General features: G+C 42.9%; 1 protein-coding gene across 1 annotated transcript; it reads left to right on the top strand.

Moving 5' to 3' along the window:
* Positions 1–696: 696 nt before the first annotated feature.
* Positions 697–22,078, top strand: tinagl1 (tubulointerstitial nephritis antigen like 1). The gene is made up of 12 exons (XM_022747640.1): positions 697–811; positions 4,246–4,556; positions 6,735–6,801; positions 11,510–11,602; positions 11,684–11,798; positions 14,065–14,191; positions 14,578–14,728; positions 14,824–15,010; positions 16,080–16,125; positions 17,175–17,298; positions 20,374–20,419; positions 20,584–22,078. The coding sequence occupies exons 2-12, from the start codon at positions 4,253–4,255 to the stop codon at positions 20,749–20,751; spliced, it is 1,428 nt and encodes a 475-aa protein (XP_022603361.1). The 5' UTR covers positions 697–811; positions 4,246–4,252; the 3' UTR covers positions 20,752–22,078.
* Positions 22,079–22,629: the final 551 nt, after the last annotated feature.

The following is a 22,629-nucleotide window of genomic DNA, read 5'->3' on the forward strand; positions in this document are numbered from 1 at the left end:
GTTAAAGAAAAGCCATAATCTATTCTGCTTGGAAAGGAGGAGATGTTACAAAACAGACTGCAGACAACTGAAGTGGCTCATTCAGAAAGAAAACATCCTTAATTTTTTTTTTTTTTAACATTCAGGGAATTTGGCCTTCCTAGAACTTGAGCCAGAACCTCACCTCTAGAGGCTAGTCCATTTCTAGAAGCTGGGAGGTCCTCCACAGGCTATCAAATTATTTCCTGGCTGCCTGAGGTGAAGCTTTGCAACCACTGACCACTAGATGGTGGACAGGAGGTCAGTATTACTCACCACTGTGTCTGCCACAAGTAGATGTGACCCTGCAGGGGAAAACCACAGATAGTGCAGGGGAAAGTGCTGTTAGTAGAAAGTGACAGTGGAAAGAAAATACCATTAGGAGCAGCAGAGAGAATTTAGATGTGGCTGAGTGCAAAGCAGTGGTTCCAGTCTGATAAGGAGGGGAAAGACATGAGGAGATAGCCGACCTGTGGGAGTCACAGGGAAAGAAATGTGAGTGTGAATGTGAGAGAGGGAGGGAGGGAGGGAGAATGAGCAGGAGGCAATGAAGGAAGGGACAGAGGGCAGAGAGTGGGGGGTGGAGAGAGGGGTCGGAGGGGCGGAGTGGTAGTCCTCTCTGCCTGCCTGTATATAGAGAAGACAGAGTCTGACGGAGCAGATCCTGTGAGAGAGGCTGGGAGGGAAGTTCACTTTTACCCCAAACTGACTCTACCTGTGAATGACTTCCCGAGCAACACATCAACAAAGCTTCTATCGGATTACAAAACCCGGATTTCTCTCTCAGCTCAAGGTAAAGAAACTTTTCACTTTCTTTTTCACCCTTCGACAGCAGCTCTGTTTTATGCCAGACTCGAAGCAGGTGCAAACTGAACGTCACAGATACACTTTTCTCTACTTTAAACATCTCTGACTTAGAGGAAACTAATGTTATTTCATTCCATATGTTTGCTTATGATCTCTTTTTCTTTCCTTCATTTTCTTTCTCTGCATCACTTCTTATCTTTATTGAGCCAAAGGTGCAGAACTTAAGTCTTTACTGTTGCATATTTGCCTTCTGGGTGTGGGATTATAGGACACAATATTCATGTTATTAATAGGTTCAAGAATAAGAGTGGGAGACAGCTGAGATTTTACTTTTCAAAAGGGTTACTGGGTCCATTGATTGTGTCTGCTCCTCTTGTGTAATTCATAATGAGACTGATAATATATCATGAGCAGTAATCCCGTCACTCACCTGTTGGGGTGCAGGCTTTATTAGACACCTGTATGGCATTATAAATGCTGTCCACTGCCTTGACCCGCAGGGTGTTTTGAAAATAGAGCTGGACAGATAATAGTCAAGGACTGTGTCACACAGAGGGAAACAGAGCTGAAAGAGCTTTTATACAGATATACTGAGCCAAGATTCCTGAATCATCTGGTGGGTGGCGCTGAGATATCTCAAAGGTCAGCTGTGTGAAGGAAAGTGAAACGGTACACTCACAGAACATGAGTTAACAAGGGAAATGAAAGGTTAAATTCACCCAAATTACAATATGGCATAGGTTTTTCACTTACCCATACAGTTTTTATTTGTCTGTATTTTGAGATATTAGTCTCTAATTTCAGATGTTTAGGTGAACAAATTTTAATTACTGGTCCCTACAGCATTGAAAAATTACATTTGAAAATTTCAGCATGCTGTTAAAAGCTTTAATTGAAAGTAAAATTGTTCAGTATGGTTTGTGCTACTTTCAAATTAAATCTCAGATATCCCAAATAAAAACAAAACTAAATGGGTGCCTCGATACCAGTGGAGGTAGGAGAGAAAATGTGTTGTTCTTTTGGTGAACTGACCCTTTAAAAGCGAAAGCACTGCGCTTTAGATATAATCAGAGGTTTGTCACAGTGGTGCAAGCAACTAAGGAAATGCAGGTTGGTCCTGAAGCTGTGACTGAAGCCCAGCTGTGACACCCTGACTGCAGTTCTCTGACTGCACTGTGTGATATGTGTATGTACATTATATATATATATATGTGTGTGTGTGTGTGTGTGTGTGTTGCCAGTGCTAAGGGTTCATCTGTCCCGTGGCTTCTGTGTGGGATCAGTAGCTTGGCTGCAGCTGTCCGGAGCACTGATGGGCCATATGGCAGCTTCAGTGACACTCTGTAAAACCCATGTTTCATAAGACTTAAGTGAGCTGCAATGTCAGTGTATTATGTATTGCAATCAAATCTGTAATATCTATCGCTCAAGGTCAAATGCTGTTCATTATTTACCTGATTTTGTTGATATGTTTGAAATATTGAGCTATCAGCTAAAATAATCTTGTCCCACTTTTGCTGAGAACGGTGCCAAACACAATCACATGTTTTCTTATATTGAAGCTACTGGTAGAATAACAGTGATTTATAGTTTAAGGTGCTCTGTATAAGGAAACTACTGATGGGGTACTGTCAGCAGGTGCCATTATGGTCATCACTTGGTTTTTACACTGACAGTTTGACCTAAAGGCCTCAGCAGACTGGTGGGTGTTTTATTGCACTGCTGCTCAGAGTCTGCCACAACAAAACACTTGTGTAAAGGAGGAGACCTGCCCATCCCATGCTGCCATATGCTTGAGTGTGTGTGTGTGTGTGTGTGTGTGTGTGTGTGTGTGTGTGTGTGTGTGTGTGTGTGTGTGTGTGTGTTTCAACTAAAGGCGCAGTCATGCAGAAAACGGCACAGCAAAGATCTTTTCCGGAGCCCCGCTTTATATGCGGGGTGTCTATTGTGCTCTGAGATCTGATTGGATAATTAATGATGCTATTTATGTAAGCAGCGGGCCAACCCCTCGTCTTTGTGCGGCCACATGTAGACTCACCCGTTCAGTAATCTGAGACAGACACACTCGAGCTAACAACCATACATATGGATGATTGTTTGACCTTTGTCAAACCTTAGAGAGAGAGTTGTAATGCTCTTTCACACACACAAACACACACACACACACACACACACACACACACACACACACACACACACACACACACACACACCAAGCTAACCCTGGGTATTGATACACATAGTGGAGAATAAACTGTATGACAATTAAAACCAATGGAGGAACTGTATCAAAAGAAATGAAAATGTATCAGTGTATGTTATATTAAGTCATATACTCTCTGATTTCTTCTAAAATACTTGTTGTGAGATTGCAGACTCTGCAGCTGGGGCACAAGTGTGATCATATGATTTGTGTTAAACAGCCGTTTACTTTATGTAGTCCCTCTGGCTGCCCTGCTACCAGGCTACATGGCATTTCGATAAACTTTATTGTTCATACTGCACATGGAGTGTATCTGTTTACCCAGACTATTTCCTAAAGGGTGACAGATTAGCTTTGACAGCAGGACATTACTTTATTTCCGTGACTGTGATAGCATCCTAATCTTGGATGATAATGTCCCCTCCCTATGACAAGTGACTGCACTGGCATCTCTCACAGATAAAGTACAGTATTTAATTACAAGCTGATATAGTGCAGCGGGATTTATATGCTTCTGCAATGCAACAAGTGCTGTGTGAATAAAGATAAAGAAAGTGCAGGAGGGACTAAATACCAGCACATACAAAGAGGAAATATAGGGGCAGAGAGCAAAAAAAAAAAAAGGTAGCGTTAGCTCCTCATACATGATTCAACACATTTGAAGCAATCTGTGTTTCTATCAAGTGTTATCAAGTTTTCCATCACTTTCTTGCTGAATGCATTTTCATATTTAGCTGCTGTTTGTCTTGGCAGCTTGAAAGGAAAAGTTGGAAAAAAGTAAGCAGATGATGCTCCAAGGATCATGTGGGTCTCTATTCTGAACATTTGCTACCAGCTTTGAAAATTTATCTTGTGTGTGTGTGTGTGTGTGTGTGTGTGTGTGTGTGTGTGTGTGTGTGTGTGTGTGTGTGTGTGTGTGTGTGTGTGGTGTGCTAGCAAGTGTATATGCATCAGTGTGTATGTGAATTACACAGCGGGGGGTGGATGGTGTGTTGGCAGCAGTCATACCCCAATTATCCTGCTCACAGCGTAACCTCCTCACCTCCCTTCCTGTGAAGTGTGAAGCAGTCGGAGTGTGTCTTCTTGGGAAAAATGGGCCAACCTTCGCAAACATTTTCCATTCCATCATATAACTGTTCATTGTTTTAGTAAGTATATTATTCTAAAGCATGGCTCGAATAAAATTACCTTAACCTGCATCTCTGCCCCCTTTACAGACTTATCATGAAGCTCATCCTGTTGATGGTTTCGGTGCTGCTCCTGGTGGTGGGAGAGGGCACCGCAGACAGAATCCTGTCTAGGAGGACCAAGAGGGAGCTTGCCAGTCCTCTCCATGTTGGTGGCATCAGGGACCCATTTGGCTCGTACTGCGAGAGAAGAGGAGGCTGCTGCCCGGGCAGAGACGACCTGTGCACGGTGCCTTACCTGGACACCATCTGCTACTGCGACCTGTTCTGCAACCGCACCGTCTCGGACTGCTGCCCTGACTTCTGGAGTCACTGTTTGGGCGTGGAGCCACCTTTCATTGGTAAGTATGGGTGCACATTGGTGTGTGTGTGTGTGTGTGTGTGTGTGTGTGTGTGTGTGTGTGTGTGTGTGTATGTGTGTGTGTCCGACAGAATTAGTGAAGCCCTGCCAGAAAGCAGCAGAGAACCCCGCTGACAAGCTCTGTGCTCGACCACAATGTAAAGCAGCATGACACCTGAAAACGAATTACAATTACATACCTGCTTGCTCTTAAACTCTCAAGAAAAAAATATGCTTAAGACTGGGAAAGAAGCGTACTATGCTACAGAGAACTTCCAATCAGTAATCATTATTTAGCTTCACATGTACTGTGTTTCTCAAAACAGGTATGTTGTTTCTACAAACATGTTTGATTCTGATGATGATAAAAAAAGCCCTGATACAGAGACAGGAATACATATGACTGAACACACTTTTATGACCAATAGTGCACATGAAATTTTCTGATGTAACTATTTAATCTTTTCTATACAATAAATCTTAAAATAGAAGGCTGAAATAAAAACTAAACCCCCTTCAGCAAAAATAAGAATTACACTTACCATTTCTGACCTCCTTCCCCCTCAATAATTATCGTACAGTCCCGATGGAGACGAGTTAAGCTTTAGCTCATTTTCCCCAGCTTTCTAAATGTTCAGATATCTGGACTCCCTGCACATTTATAGTGCTATTCTCTCAGCGCAAAGGTGTAAAATGTGCCAGCAGAGGCCTACCTGAGAACAGAGCAGGGAACAGTAGGTTTCTTATTAACCCAGACAGAGGGTGGGAGGGTGGAAGGGTGGATGGAAGGATGAATGGAGGTCAGGAGAAAGAATGTGGGCTATGTGGAGGGAGGAAGAGACAGACAACGGGCGCAGGACTCGGGGTAAAGGGGGGTCGGTGCAGGTATGTGTTCCCCGGGCGACAAGGTAGGGGGATCACGAGGTGGGACACGCACACTACTACATATTTAAGAGTGTGTGCACACATACACTCATGTATTTGACTGCACAGTCATGCAGCCTGGAGGAAAGCTATGAAAGCTAAAGAAAGGAGGTGACAGATTTTTACAATGAGTCCTTTCTCTTATCACTGTGCTCCATTCACAGTTTGTTAAAATTTATAACTCAGTATTCAAAGCTCTATTCAGCTGGATGTTGCTCATTATGTTGTCAAAGTCAGTATATAATTTTCTAATATTCACCACCAGTGGAGTTAAATGCAGAAAAAAATTGTACACATTGTGCTCAGTAAAAAATGTCACAACCACCCACATTACATGAAATTGCATATCGTCAGTTCAGCAGTCTGTCTCCTGCATGTAAAATCCCTCTCTATAAACGTGTGACTCGTCCAACAGTGCAGCTCTGCAGTAACTGAGTTGTGACAGGGCGGTTTGAGACAGCTGGGAGGGGGAAGATGAGTATCAGTGGACGTCAGTCATAAATCACACTATCATCTCAGGGCCTCACACCAGAGACCAGGAAACTTTACTCGCACTGTAAATTTTTCATGCCGTAAATTCCACATGAAATTCACACTGACAGCACCCTCCGCTGTAAATTATCTCGTAGATTTTTAGATTTTTCACAACCTGTGAGCAAGCAAGGTTCAAACTTCAAGTGCATTGGGTCAGATTCATTCAAAAGGAATGCTAACGTTGTGTCACTCCTGGATCGTTTTTGTGTGTTTGTGATAAGGCAGAGCGGACTTAACCCTCACATTTGCAGCTCACAAATGCCAATACATTTTTTGGGGGGGCTTAATTATGATCATAATGTACTTTTCCGGCCCTTTCCTTCAATCTTGCAAGAGGTGGTGAATTTGAGCGTAAGCTGGTTAAAGCGTGACGAGGGCCTGGGAAGCCTGGGAAGAAGCTAACGCCGCATTCCTACACTGGATTACTGGAGCTCAGAGCTCCTTAGACCTCACATATTCTGTGTATACACTCGCACACAGACCCACGCAGACTGCACACACTGGCGGAGTTAGAGTGAACACGTTTTGTTGTGGTTGCAGGTGAAGGAATATAGCCAGTGTGTTTATATTATATTAATTGTGAGTGCTGTATATGTAGGTTTTATCTGTGTCTCTGTATCTGAGGCTGTGCGTGGCTTTCTGTGAGATTAGTAGTAAAATCCTGGTTGTTTAGCCACATCAAACCATATATATTAAGATGCCCCTCTTTGTCTCCTCTCAGGCATCTGCGAAAGAAATGGCAACAGGTTCTTTACAGGGCAAACATACAAAGAAAACTGCAATTTATGGTATGTAAACCCCTCTTTTTTCCTATACTTTTCTCTTTCAACCTCTTAATTCCTGGGCTTTCCCTCTAATGTCCCCTTAAGTAGCTTAAAATTTGAAAAAACAATTTCCCTCACCCTTTGACTGTTCTCTGTATCAACTTGTTTTAACACTTCATATGAACCATTACATGTTTATGCTGAGTGAATTAATGAACCCCGAGACGCCATGTTAATATGGATGCACCATTACAAAGTGTAGATGTGTTTTGCATCACATAACTTTAACTTTCCAGCCGCCGCACAGTAATCGATATTCTGAAAACCTTTGGGATCAGTACTGGAAGTTAAATTCAAGTTTGTGGGTTTGCTCAATATGTGTGTGTACAGTCAGTGTTTGTAAAAATAAACCCACTGATGGCCTTGTGGAGTAATATATCCATGGTCTTGGTGGAAATCACACATTGATTACATGATCTTCATTTTATATGCACACACACACTGACTGTGTCTACCTGCACTTCCTCTATATAATAACTCTTTGTCCATAATAGGCCTTTTATTTTGATGTCAGAGCAGGAAAAGTACAAGTGTAAACAGTAAAATAAATGATAGCTGAATTGCATTTAGCTGCTTCAGTTTCAGGGTCTATGTGTTGTTCATGCTGGTTCACTGTCGCTCTGTCGCAGCTCACATGGGAAACCTGAATAGAACAGAGACATAGTGTCTTTCATGTTCCCTACATGGTAAATTTAATCATAACTGATTACCCTGTTGAGCCTCTGAACTGCCCAGAGAACTTTGAAAGTAAAAGCCACTCTCCTCTAATGCACAAAATTGAGCCTGGATATTGTAATACAAAGCGCAGACCTAGTCAACAGGGTTGCATCACTTTATGACCTTAACATGAAGTTAAGAGGTACGAAAAACAGTATTTTAGATTCGCTCTCAGTGGCAGCAAAGGGACTTTTACTGCCATGACCCTCTACAACCTGAGAGCAACAGAGTCTGTGTAGCTTTTTCTAGTTTAGTTGTTTTCATTTTTCTGAATGATATGGACGACAGTCAAGGAGACACAAAACAGTCCTTGAGAGACTCGAGGGAGACGGAGGAGGTTATGTGAGTGAAGGCAGGAAGAGGGGAAACTGAATTCCTCACCTGTCTTCCACTCTGGTTTCTCACATCTGTGTCATTTGATGTTCCTCAAAGACCCTGTAAGCGTATATGTGTGTGAACATGCACACTTGCACACAAATGTTGATTTAACATCCATTTGTGGGTCAGTATTATATTTAGTTTCATGCAAAATGAACTCACCGTAGCTGTTTGTCATGACATGTCCAACGCAAACCTGGCTGACCCCACTGATCTCAACATCATCCACTTCAAGCCTCCTCGCTGTTCAGCTCCAGTAGCTGCTGTGTCAGTCTGACAGGCCTGAAGTATGACTCTTATCAAGGCAGCTCAAATAGGTTTGACCTAAAGGGTGTGATGGGTGTGTAGATAGGCGAGGATGCAGGTTGATAAATGGCAGGCCTAACATTTTTTCTTGAGGAAAGACTTGTGGAAGCAAAAAATAGTTGCATGGTTAAAAATAACCTCCAGTGTTCCTGGGTCACTAGAAAACAGCATTTACGTGCTAACTCCCCCTTTCACCGACAGACAAAAGAGCGTTATGCACATACGCTCTCACACGTGTTTGTTAAGGCAATACACATGGACGCTTGAAAAATAACACCACGACTTTGGCACACAGGAACAAACACACTCCCTTTTCCTGCTCCCACTCTCTTCACTTATTAATTTCCCAAATGTGCGTCCTCTCAGAAACAGAGCTGGAGGAGGAGGACGGAGCTTCCGCCTTGAGTCGACAGGTAGCTCTCCCCCTTTTCCCTCCTAAGTCTCTCATTATCAGCGATGGAGCCCGTGCACACTCATCTACACCTCCCACATGTCTTCACTGGTTTTAACAAAAGTGTTAGCAAATATGACAAAAGCACTCAATAAAAGTATGTGCTTTGACATCAGTATCACAGTCAGTATAAACTTTATTTATCTCTTCAGTATGGTTACAGTTTGAAATAACTCCTGGGCCAATTGTGTAAGTGCTAGACAGCATAGAAGCGCACCTCAGCCAGACTGAGCATGCGATATTAAAGCAATGTTATGTTTACAGTCGTGTGTGTGTGTGTGTGTGAAGATGTACCGTGATAAGTGTGGCGGTCTTTTGTTGCGTTAATGGAATCTCCAGCTGAGGCCTTTTCCCGCCCGTGCTGCTGGCATCCTGATAACTCTTTATCTCCTCCAAATGATCTGAAACGTGGCGCCTCCTGCTCGCACTGGCAATCTCACACAGAAGTGACTATCTCAGCTCTGATTTGGCAGCAGAAGCAGCAGCAACTCTGCTCAGTCTGCTTGTACTGCACTTCAGATTGGACAACAGCCAATGCCAGCTTTTCTTTTTTTTATGTTGTTTTATAGTTTCTCAGATGGTGTCGATATGTCATATCTGAACACACACACAAACATGGCTCTTGGGACAATATAACTCATGTCACCCAGATGTGTATGGTCCCGCACGCCGAGAGGGGGGTCTGTCTCTAGCAGGGAGGGTGATGTGGAATGTAAAATATGGCCTCCCACTGTCCTCACAGACCCTTATATTTCATTCCAAGACACACTCTTTCCCCTTGTCTCCATAAGTCTGTCATTATGCCTGTCCCTGTGTGTGTGTCCAGTACCATTGCAGTGTGAATTTATTGCTGTTTTTGACCCACTGACACTGAGCTGCATGCCTGTGATCCTGCTGCTCGGACAGAGAGGCAAAAGGTCATTGTCTCTTTCCTCTAATCAAAGCCATCAGACGGTCCTCTGTGGGACGCTGGGCAGACACTCACAGGTCTAAGCTCTGCCAGTGTGAGTGTATATTTGTATGTAGGTGTGTGCTTGAACATTGTATTTGCACATGTGTCTCAGAGACCCAGCAGGGAGGAGTGCAGTTTGAGAAGTGACACACACTCTGTATGATTCAGTGTGACTAAAGGGGAATTCGGCCTCTTCATCACTATGTGTGTGTGTTTAATGATCCAGTTGGAAAGGTTCCCAACTCTTTTAACATGACGTCTAGTGCACAGTGGACGTTATGGATGGCGGTCTATACATGCCTGTGTGGGAAATGCCCCTCATTCTTTCTCTCTTTAACTCACACTCCTTATAATATTCCCAAATTGGCTGCTGTCCTTGTGGCTGTTACACACAGTAATTTATAATCACTTTATAGTAAACTCATAGGCCTAGCAACTTTTTACAGTCACACAAAAAACCAAGAAAACTCCAATAAAGCTTAAAAATGTCCCAAGAGGAATGAAAGGATCTAGTTTGAAAGTTGGTCGGAATTCATTGAAAAGATGTGTAATAGCCAGTCAGATTATCTTAGCATTGAGACTAAAACAACAGGTGTCGTTTTTATACCTTGGTTTTTGTACTAACAAACAAGATAAAACCTGTTAATTATTGAGCTTTAGAGATGGTGGTAGGTTGATCTTTTTTTTTTTTTTACCTTTGGACAGAGCAAGGCTACCTGTTTTATGCTACACTAAGCTAATTAGCTAGATTTCTGGATAGCTAGGCTAGCTAGAAATTATGGATCAGAATCACAATCCAGACGGTCTCTGATTTGTCCCAATAGTTTCATGGTTTAGAAAAGTATAAATCACTTTATTATCCCTATAATTGTTCTGTATTATTCTGTAGCATCCGCATAGGATAATATAAAGTTTATACAGGACAGGCATCAGTTTTAGTGTTTTGTTTTGTCCAAAAATGGAGGAAACATAGGGGATAAAATGTTCTGTAATAGTTAAAAATAATTAATCAGCAAGAAAAGGACATTCTGGTGAAACTATACATTTTGTGCAGCAACATTTTTAATCATTAACTCTAAGGTATCAATAGAAGGTGAGCTGTAATCATGTGCATGTTTTTTTTTTTTTATCAATGACAATAGCTCCTTTGTGTGAGTCAAATTTCTGTCTGGTACAGTTTTTGTCAAGTACAAAATTTAATCTAAAATATATTATCTTACAAATGATAATACATTAGATTATACAGTATCAAACTTTATAATGTAACACTCCAAAAGGTTTCAGTAAGCATATTGAGTAAAAGTAATTCTACTTTTGATACTTAAAGTATGTTTTGCTTTTACTTTCAAAAAGCAAGGACTTCCGGTGCACAGCGTTTGTATTGATGTTGATACCTTTTACAAATACAATTAAAGGATCTTAATATTTTTCCCACCACTTTTATGACCACACACACACACACACACACACACACACACACACACACACACACACACACACACACACACACACACACACACACACACACACACACTTCTTTGTAGTGAATTATCTAAAAGAACACTGTGCTCTTATCTCGTCTGTCATCGTCTTGATTTTTTCATTCCCTCTGACTAAAAATGGATCTGCGTTCTGTAGCCGTAAAAGGCTGAATGTTCCCTTTAACATTTCCTTCTCTTTACTGACGTTCTTCCCTCAATTAATTTCTTATTTGGGAGTCCCACTGAGCGTCTGCATATTTGTCTGAGATGGTCTTTCTATTTTAGCTCCTGACGTCACTGGGTTTGGCAAAATATTGAAATTGAAGTTGTTTTGATGTGATCACAGTGCTAATGTCTTTTAATGGTCTCATTGCTTTGTCCCTGTAGTACATGTGGGACTTCAGGACGATGGGAGTGTGAGCAGAACGCCTGTCTGATGGAGCCTGACGTCATCCATGCTGTTAACAGAGGAAACTACGGGTAATAGCAAACTCACATAAACACACGTACATAAAGGCATATCATGGTCACATGTTTTTTTCAGCAACTTTGTGTTTTCAGGTGGAAAGCAGCTAACTACAGTCAGCTCTACGGCATGACTCTGGACGAGGGCATCCAGTACCGCCTGGGCACACAGAGACCCTCCAGGACCATCATGAACATGAATGAGATCCAGGTACAGGACAGTCTTCATCCTCGGCAGGAGGTCGTTTTGGAGGTTTATAAGAGCTAACTGACCAAGAGTAACAGTAGAAAGAGAGTATGTGTGTGTGTGCTCAAAGAAGAAGAACTTGCATATATGACAGATTATGAAGAAAGAAGCTGCATGATGCTTCAATCTCAACAGGCTAAGTATTTTAAAGCCTGAAATATACTGCATGTGCTGTATATCAGAGAGGTAATAAATCAGATGTTGGTAGAGTGGAGGGGGATGTGTCTGTGTGTGGTGGGGGGATGTTGGTGGAAGAAGGCTGGAATTTTTAGCAACAGGCGAGAATGCAGAAAAAAAGGTGAATTGTTACAATTGTGTTGTGTCTGTTCACTTCTTTAAAAGCTCCTTCATACTTCCTCTGAGTTTGAATTAGTTATATCGGGTTTTAAGATCTATTACAACAAAGGAACGCTGATCAAAACGTTTCTCACTTAATTATGGTGGCTTGTTGCTGGTATGTGATGGCGTCTCCGTGTGGAACCTTGGCATACTCTGATCCACTCAGTCTTTGTTTACATCTTACCCAGACAGATTATATAAGACGGAACCAAAACATCAGACAGAGAGGATGGAGGGGATGGTGGCTGCCTGGAGAATAAAGAGCAACCTCCTCTTCAGTCTGCACCTCCCCACCTCCGCCCTACATCCATCCCTTCTTTTCATCCATCCTCACTCCCTCTCTCTTTACCTCTCCCAGCATTCCTCGACTTCTTCCTCCTAAAAAAAAAAAACCTCACAACTCCCCCCTCCTCCTTCCGCCGTCAGCGTGTCCCTACCTGTGCCAGGAACCAGATCAGAGCCTTGTAGCCCATTCATAAATCTCTCTCCCACTCTCCTTCCTGTCTGTCTGCAGACTCCTGTGTAAGGGATGGAAAATTGGAAACTTAATTTGTTACCCATCCTGGCACCTCATCCTTGCAGCCGTGTCTCCTCTCTTATAACACCTTTAGGTGAATTCCTTCAGGTGACTGAATTTTCTGACTTTGACCTTCCACTACTACAAATCTCTGACCAGTAGCACATTCCTGAGCTATGTATCAGGTGGCTGTCCGTGCTCTGAATACCTCACTGTTTAATCAGAGGAATGCAGCTCAGGCAGCCAGAGAGGAGAAGTAAGTTGTAAAGCAGCGTGTGCTCTGTTATCACACATAACTGGGATTAGTTAGCAGAGCATCCGACCTGAAGTGGACACTAATAAGTTGCGCATGTTTGGCATTGGAGAAGCACCTCTGGGCGGATAAGCTCTATCAGGAAAATATTTGCACTCCATCACAGACTCGTCATCCTAATTAGCATTTATCATCACCCTGATATTAATATTCTTAATTAGGGCTATCATGATTATCGTGGGCAGAAGAATTCACAATAATGATATTATTATTATTATTAAAAATTTTAACAAAAAAAAACTGAAAAAGTGCTATCCGTCAAATTCATCATTAACTTTGTTTATAGTGTATTTTGCTGCTTTTTTGGCAAACGAATTTGGCTCAGATATGAGTGTATTGAGGTGAAGAGAGAGTCTTTGACCATAATGGATCGATATGATCTTATGTGTATTATTAACATGAAATCAATATCACGGTTATCGTCAATATCGGTGTATCGCAACACCCCTGCGCTGAAAAGAGTTGGACGCCTCCTTGGATACTGTGAGGTTCAGTCGGTCCGAATGACGCTTTCTATTTTACACTGATGTAACCGAACGGCCTCAGGGTTTCATGGAGACGACCAGGGATCAAAGGTTCCTGTCTGTTCTACAGCGTCAGGGATTGACACTGGGCCAAATGGTCCTAATCGCCTGTGAATAAGTCCCTTCTCCTGCAGGGTTGATTAGCAGACTTATGTAACCTGCCTGTGATCAGAACTTGTCATACAAAGCCGTCCACAAGTATTTTAATTGCAGCCATTAGTTTGTGTTCTGTTGTGGGCAAACAGTTACTCTGCACTGCCTCACACCACATTCAAACAAGTCCCACTGCTGCAGCTTTTTGTTGACGGGTGTAACTACAGTTTTCTCTGTTTTACTTTAAATCCCTGTTTGACATGTTGGCTTGTCAGTTATGATAATGATTGTTTTTACTGAGAAATATTAATGTTTTCTCAAAAAGGGGAGTCCTGTGAGAGTGTAACAGCAATTAAATAGTAAATAAACTTGACTTGAATTTTGCAGTGAAAGCAGGGGTGTAGAAACGGTCTCCAACTTATCTTCACTCTGTCCTTCTGTCAGATGAACATGGATCCTCAGGGAGACCGTCTGCCGCCTTACTTCAACTCAGCAGAGAAGTGGCCAGGGAAGATTCATGAGCCTCTGGACCAGGGCAACTGCGCTGCTTCCTGGGCTTTCTCCACTGCAGGTAAGAGAATTCAGTATATAGGGAAAATGCATGGAAATAACCTGAAAATATGGGATGAGACATACAGCAATGACAGAGAATAGGAAGGTAACATTTTGTAGAAAGAAACATCTGTTGACAGTGGCAGCCTTATTCAGAGTTGTCTTGGCAATGTGACAACAATTTGCAGGGATTTTCCATCCTTCTCTGCAAATGTTTGTTACCCAGCTTCACCTGAAAAGAATTTGTCGATGTGCGTCCTGATAAATAGTCGACATTTGTTATGACACTGTTCAGTTTCTTGAAGACATTTAGTTGCAAAACTCATTATGTAAAACATGATTCAATATTTCTCTAAAATGTCTTTGGTCTGCAAACTTTGTAACGTTCCTGATCTCTCTCATTAGCCGTGGCCTCGGACAGAATCTCCATCCAGTCAATGGGTCACATGACTCCTCAGCTGTCGCCCCAAAATCTTATTTCCTGTGACACACGCAACCAGGGAGGCTGCGCCGGGGGACGCATCGATGGAGCCTGGTGGTACCTTAGGCGTAGAGGGTAAGCACTTCCTTTTGAACAAACAAGCAAAAGTTATTTACTGCATGCAGATAAGTTGCGGTGGTTACTTGATGGCTAACTTTTTTTCCTCACAGAGTGGTGACAGAAGACTGTTACCCGTACCGACCTCCTCAGCAAACGCCAGCGGAGATAGGCCGCTGCATGATGCAGAGCCGCTCGATCGGCCGGGGGAAGAGGCAGGCTACGCAGCGCTGCCCCAACACACACAACTACCACAACGACATCTACCAGTCCACGCCGCCCTACAGGCTCTCATCCAATGTAAGCAACGCACAGACACAAAGCAACCCACGCAAAGACAGACACCATGACGCACACTTGAACATCCACTCATTGACATCCTCTACATCAGTTCAACACCTGATCAGCTTTCAAAAGATGTCTGTACAGTTTTGGAAACTTCCTTGTGCTACAGTAGACATAATCTCTCTCACGTGTTTTATGTGTTTTTGTACACTTCATGCATACTTGACTCCCTTGTGAATGAACATGGGAACGTACAGGATTAAGTGGTCGACAACACTCTCCGCAGGCAGGCAGTTGGACTCAGTATTGAGAAGGCTGAGACTTCCAGACTTGAAATATAATACAGAATAATAAAGTAATTTGTTCCTATTAGTTAGATTAGTTTGCTTTGAAATATGTTGGATAAATGGGGCATTGAGTGAATTATACCAATTTACAGGCAGCACTTTGGATATTATCATCTATAATCATTATCTGCTTTCCTTTCAAGACTCAAAAGTGTATCTGGAATTAGATTTCTGTGTTTACCTTCTAATATCAAATTACTCGACTCTTTCTACATGTCAGTAAACACTCTGTTGGGTTACTGGTATTAAGAAGCACAACTTTACAAAAGAGTTTATCAAGTTAATTTCAAAGCAGAGTGATTCAAAAACATTCTTCTAGTCCACTGCATGGAGGAAGCCCTTCCTGCCCTTCCTTATCAGTGTGAAGTGTTGTGTAACATTCACTAAAACTGTTTCCAGAAGCTTCCTCTGCATGCAGCTCTGCGTATCTCCTCTGATTCAAAGTCAACCGCTGAGCTGCAGCCAACATGTGGTTTTATCAGCCAACATCCATCAGTGCTAAATGACAGCTAATGCCTCTCAAAATCATTACAGCCTGTTGTTTCTGTCCTGTGAAGTCAATATGCCAAGCATTAAGGGCAGAGGGCCCTGCTGGACTCAATCGTGTTATCTGACTTTTAACATCCAGGGGGGTTGTTTTCATCCTCTCCCATTTCACTGACATGTAATGATCTTTCTGTCCGTCTCTCTCCACTCTGCCTATAAATCGTTCCGTTTATCTTCTCTCTCTCTCTCAGGAAAAAGAGATCATGAAGGAGATTATGGATAATGGCCCTGTGCAAGGTAAGGTGATGCCTCTGTGTGTGTGTGTGTGTGTGTGTGTGTGTGTGTGTTCTTCTTCAGTATACTTGTAAATAATATCTTAATGTCAAAATTTGTGTTACTGCGTTGCCCAAGGGACACACAAATCCAAACATGAGCACCTTAAAGCCTCGTGTTGGGTATGCGACCGAGGATGATGTCATGTTTGCCCTTCTCACCCTGCTGCTTTTGTCCGGGGTTTCAACTCTGACCTTAGTCACCTGGTCAAAAATGATGGGCCCTCGTGTCAGTGTGTTTGAAGTGACCTGCCTTTAATAGCTCGCCTCTCTGTCTGGTGCCCATGTGGACCATTGTCAAGTACACTTGAATATAGGAGTCGTGTGTGTGTGTGTGTGTGTGTGTGTGTGTGTGTGCGTGTGCATGTGTGTGTCCTCTGTGATTCTCTATGAGCCTGTGCCAGGTTCTTGTTTTATTGTTTAGCAGTCCAGGAAGACTTCATGTCAAGTTTCCTTTTTGCTTTTGAGTTTCTGTCTGACACAAAGGCATGCGTGTGCACGTGTGTGTGTGCGTGTAGTTATGCATTGTGAGTTGCTGATAAGAATGGAGGTCCACATAGTCTTCCAGGGACCACTGGATTTAGAGCAGGTAGATCTCCAAAAGAGGGAATTTCTGAGCTGTACATCCGGACAGTAATCCCCAATGAGCTGTAATAGAAAAGTCACATGGACACACACACACACACACACACACACACACACACACACACACACACACACACACACACACACACACACAAAGCTTGCCCTGTCTAATGCCTGGGTGTGTGTGACTCAGGGGGGAAATTAAATTTTTTTTGGGCGAAATTAGGTAATTACTTTTAGATTAATTGAGGTTTGAATAAGATTTTTATCTCTTCCCTGATGGATTCAGCAGCCCTTATAAACTCCTTATATAGTCATATTGTGTTCGTGTGTGTGTGTGTGTGTGTGTGTGTGTGTGTGTGTGTGTGTTTATGCGTGCATGCAAGTTATAGTCGCCTACTAATTCTCCCTGCGTGTTTGTTCTTGCAGCTATTATGGAGGTCCACGAGGACTTCTTTGTCTATAAGAGTGGGATCTACAAACACACTGACGTCAGCTTCACCAAACCTCCACAGTACCGCAAACATGGCACACACTCAGTCAGGATCACCGGGTACGTAGCCAATGTACAGTGCAAAACATTTAATATCAAGCCTTTTTCTTGCCATGTTTTGTTAACCAACACTTTTTTTAATCTTAGCATGGTGCTGGGTAAATGTTTTGTCCTCTGCTCAAACCTGCTTCGACTCAAAATAAACACACTTGCTTTTGAGATTGTGCTGGGATTTCGTGTGTTTGTGTTTGATGATCAAAGCTTCTATTCAGTCTGAGTTATCGACAGGAAAACCATGTGCTATGTTACTCAAACTTTTTTGGACAAAAAACATTTGCCTCATCTCCTCCCAATCCCAGTCTTCATGTGTCTGGTTTTACTTTCGCTACATGCTCAACCGACGCCATTTCCAGCAGAAGAATTGATATTATTAGCAGCTGCTGCTATTAGACTTGATCCAAAGCTTCACTTGCACGTGTGTTTACACACTGCTAAGACTGTACGTGTGGATAATCTTCCCTCCCAGTCTATTGCTCTTGGAGACACACCTTGGCCCCACTCCTCTGTCTGCCCCAGCCTCCTCTATGTAGTAACTACGGCGACCACAAATATGCAGGCGGGCAGATGGCTAACACACCTGGATTACCTGCCCCCACCCTCTGTCTCTCGGTACACCCCCCCCCCCACCACCACCACCACCCCCCCTGTCTTCCTCACTTTCCTGCCTCATTTCTTCTCTCTCTGTGGCGTCTCCATCATCATTGACTCACTGACCGTCCTGCTTTCTTTTTTATTCTCTTCTCCAGCTCCATGCCAAAACACTCCTCATTTTCATGTAGACGATCCCCGGACAGGTAGCTGTTTGCTTCTGTTTGTGGAGGGCAGTGGGAGGCCAGGAGAGGCTCTGACCTGTAAAAAGTCATAAACATCCTTTTTACTCACAAATATACGACAGGGCTCTTCTCTATCAGTCATCCAGCTGGTTTTGAAGTGTGTCTGTCGGGACAATGATACGTTGCTGCTCGCTAGTCTCACTTTCCAAATTAGAGAAATGAGCAGCTACCTCGTAATGGGTCTATTATGGGGTCTAAGGAATGTGTGTTTGTGAGCGTTTGACTGTGCCTCGGTACCTCAGCGTCTTAGCCTGTCTCTGACTTGGAAAACAGTCTCTGAAATGACAAAAACTCCAGACAGGAGAGTTCAGCGCTACGATAAAAGCTGCTTTTATCTGATTGGCCATAGATGAAGACAAAATACAACCCATTTACAAGGGATCCTCAGCTTTTCCTGCCCCTCTTCTCATGCGTGTCTTCCATGTGTATTTCATAACATCTCAACAACATATGTCATGTATAGGCTTGTGTATGATAAACAGTCAAGCCTTCATCCTCCAACCTGTACTTAGCTTGTTCAAATCACATACCTCAGGAGCACACGCTGTTCTGAAATGTGTTGTTGGAAAACTGTGGATGCATGAGGATCACACTCTGTGGACTGTAATTACATTTTTACACCCTCACTTTTTCAATAAACTGCAGAGGTGTGCAGGGTGTGAGATGATGCTAAGGACGAGGATTCCCAGCGTTCCTGACTGCCTCTTGCTTTATGGCTCCTTCTACTGATGCTGTGATTCCTCGCCACCGACTTGCGCTCGTGGGTTTAGGAACGGATGGAGCAAAGAGAAGAGGGGGTGAACATAGTTTTTTGAGCTCCAACCTGCCAGCCACAAGCATCAGTGTGTTTACATAGGCCAAATCCCATAGCGGTGCGTTCCTTTAAGCCCAGGGCCTGGGAAAGTTTGTGGAAAGAGTATTGAGGTCCACTGTGGTGGAAAGGGCATTGTCTGGGCTGCTGATCCTGACTGCACCGGACAGAGAGAGGGGGATCAGTCCCCCGGAGAAGAGGTCAGGGGTGGGCTGAGGGGCGTTGGGGAAGGGCGGGGCACATGGGCGCAGCGGTATGCCCATCATTGTCCCCGACTGAGCAAGTGAGCTGATTGGAGGCCAGATAAGAGATCAGCAGTGGTCCGATTCTGTCTGGCTCTGTCCATACCAATAAATATGCAGGCAGGCAGGCATGCATGCATATGGGTTCATCACACACACATATACAGGTGTGTATGTGCCCTTACTCAAAAACACAAATCCCATCTCTCCATCCTATTTCAGATGGTAGTTGGCATCTGTTGTTTACACAGCTGTTTTGAACGGTCTGCTCCTGGTCAATGTGACGTCTGACGGCAGTCAGGGAAACTCTTGGCTAATAAAGTCACTTGCTGATAGAAGGTTAGCACTCTCTGCCAGCGTTGTGGTGGCAGGCTACTGAGTTGGCAGAGTCAGCCAGCCACACTATTTCCCAGCATTCCTTTCCCTTATAAAAGATAACAACCAAGTGGGCACCGAGAGTCTCTTGGGAAGCGAAAGGCAGGGAGTGCAAAAACAGGATGGGAATTGGCTTTGGGAGAATGTTTTGATCATGACGAGCAGAAGTGGCAGGACTCTAAAAGTTGGCAACTGCTAAGCTAAGACGAAAGTGCATGATGGGAATTTATGGACCTTTGCCAGGGTTTCCTGAGAACAAAGCTACTGGCAAGGGAGAAGTGTAGAGATAAGCCTCTAAGTTCAGATTCACACATGTATATTTCTGTGTTTTTCGTCATTAGTTTTGTTGGGTGCTGTCCGCACGCTGACCGAACTGAGGTGGTGTTCACTTCCTTGTGACCTGCCCTCTCCTTCCTGTAGAGGGTGGAAATAGTAGAGGAAAAGGGAATTCCGTGTTCTTGGGATTGGAATGATGTAGGAGTGCAACTAGGCGGTGTCCAGCCATAAATACTCTGTTTTCAGGATGTTGTTAGCAAGATGAAGCATTTCTTTTCTTCTCCCACTTGAACGCCACTCACGGCTCTTCCTGCTTTTCTTTATCAATAATGGCAAGTGTGTCTAAGTGAGCACATTCCTGAGAAGTGTTTATACCATGAAGCCATGTTTGTTGGAAACCATCCATACCTTAAAAATAGCTGTGTGATTCTGACACAGCTGATTTGATGTCTATTTTTGAAGATATCTTGTTTTCCTGTTGTTTGGCTTTTCACACTCCTGTGTGTTGAGTAACCGTCCTCTATGTTTTGTGCACCAGGTGGGGAGAGGAGAGAAACTTTGATGGGACATCAAGAAAATATTGGGTAAGTGTTAATGTAATAAAGTAGAAATTTTATTGACAATGTTGTAAGTTCTGTTTTTGCCTAAAATGCACAAATATAAGCAGGTATATGTATTCTCAAATCAAAACCAGTCTCACCAGTGGTTGCTTTGACTGTATTTTAACATCTGTGTAATGCATTTCCAGATTGCTGCCAACTCCTGGGGAAAGAACTGGGGAGAGAACGGCTACTTCCGCATTGCTCGTGGGGACAATGAGTGTGAGATTGAAGCATTTGTGATTGGAGTGTGGGGCAGGATCACGATGGAGGACATGCACAACCATCATCACCACCATCATCGCCGACACATTTAGAGACACAACAGATGTTAAATCCCCATCAAGACCTTTGTTTTTTTTTTTTTTTATCCCACCTATAGTGAGGTGACGCCCCAGAGGAGAACCACATCAAGAGTCTGAGAACTTCATCAATTCCCCTTGTCCACCAAGCTGGCAGGGACAGCCTTAATAGTAACCCCAGAGCCCCTGAACCTTCTGCTTTTACACTTTACTTTACTCTGGGGATCAGTACAACCCCTCTTCTCCTCCATCGTTACCCTTTAAAGAGGACAACTTTTCCCATTTCTCCTGTAACTCAAGGCTTACGGCACCAAAAACAAAGAAAAACTAAGATAAAGTGTATTTGTGTTGCCTTGCAATTAAGCACCTCAGGTACCAACTGTTCCAAAGACCACACTTCCCAGAATCCTCAGTGTAATATCTGGTGAAACATGTTCATGTCAAGTTGGCTGATGACAGAAGGAGAAGCTCAATCTGACCTTTTTATGCTTTCATGTGTCAACCTGAAGCTTTAGTCTAAATCTATAATCCAGACGGACCCGATTTCAGGGGGGACGGCTTGGAAAAGAGGAAAACTGAGAGCCAGATTATTAGACATCAGACCCTTTCAGAGAGACACACCCAGCTTAACTGTGTAACATGATAATATATCATAGATGACCTTACTGACATTCACCTGTCAGTTATACACAGGCACAGTTTGGCTCATTCCCTCAGTTTTAGAGAGGACACCCTTGTCTTGAGTTAGCAGCTGCAGGCGGTAGAGTTTCTCACACATTCCACACTCAAAAACTATTTGGGATTTTAGGGGAATTTACAATGCCACTGACCATGAACAATAGTTAGACAGAATCAAAGGCCCTATATTTTTTTTTATTACTGTGCCGTAAAAGTGAAACAGGCCTTTGTAACACATATTTATACTGGGATGGGCAGTGTCAGTAAATAAACATGTATCATTTGTTCTCGGCTGCAGGTGAAATAAATCATTTTCACCAAACGTCACCATGAACAATGAGAAATATATAAACATTAGCCATGTTGCCATTCCTGATCCCACAATCTCATTGAAGAAATAAAAACACTGAAATGATTGAAAAATTTTTTGACCACTGCAAAAGAAAAGATATTTGTGTATAGTAGTCTTAATTTGCTCTGTTCTGTAAACACTGTTACATTTTGACCTAAAGATGTTATTTTTTTGTTTTGTTGCAGTTATATTTTTTAAGTTTTATTTTCCTACTCATTTTAAGATGTACTGTATGTAGTAACTTTCATAACACACTCATCACTCAGTTGCTTTTCCGCTTCTACATAGCTGTAACTGTTTGATCACAGCGAGGAGGATGGGGGGGGGGGCAAGGAGGGGGGGGCTGCTGCTATATTCAGTCTGTGCTGCAATACTTGTCTTAGTTTGATGCATTTCGTATGTAATAAACACGTAAAGCCACTTCTAACTAACGCTGAAAAACACCGGTTCAAGTCACACAGGTTGCAGATAAGCTGTTTCGCTCGGTATGTTCTCATTTTTATTTTTTTATTTTTATTGTGCTCTGCTGGAAATTGAACTGGTTCCAACTTATCAGCCCTGCGTCTGTCTTTGCTGCAGTGTCACAGCACTGTGCGATGTCTTTATTCCAACTGATTGCATGCTGATTGAGCGATTTTCAGACCTTTTTCGAGAACAGCCTCACTTGAAAAGGAAAACATGGTGTATTATTACCGCTTACCTTAAATTACATCCTGGTGTCCTTCAACTGTAACTTCAAAAGGTTTTTCTATTTCTATATCATCAGGTCTTGTGATCTTGTTTGTCATCTCCTTCAGGCATGGATAGGTAGATAGACATAAAAGCAGAGAGAAATGTCCGGATGGACACACAATGTGCAATGT

Source organism: Seriola dumerili, unplaced genomic scaffold (assembly GCF_002260705.1).
Source record: "Seriola dumerili isolate Sdu_G_001 unplaced genomic scaffold, Sdu_1.0 BDQW01000110.1, whole genome shotgun sequence".
In the NCBI taxonomy this organism is placed as follows: Eukaryota; Metazoa; Chordata; class Actinopteri; order Carangiformes; family Carangidae; genus Seriola; species Seriola dumerili.

Coding starts and splice junctions, on each gene's coding strand:
- tinagl1 (XM_022747640.1), top strand. CDS start 4,253: ATGAAGCTCATCCTGTTGATGGTTTCGGTGCTGCTCCTGGTGGTGGGA. Junction 11,799..14,064: donor TGAACATGAATGAGATCCAG/GTACAGGACAGT, acceptor TCCTTCTGTCAG/ATGAACATGGATCCTCAGGG. Junction 20,420..20,583: donor GGACATCAAGAAAATATTGG/GTAAGTGTTAAT, acceptor ATGCATTTCCAG/ATTGCTGCCAACTCCTGGGG.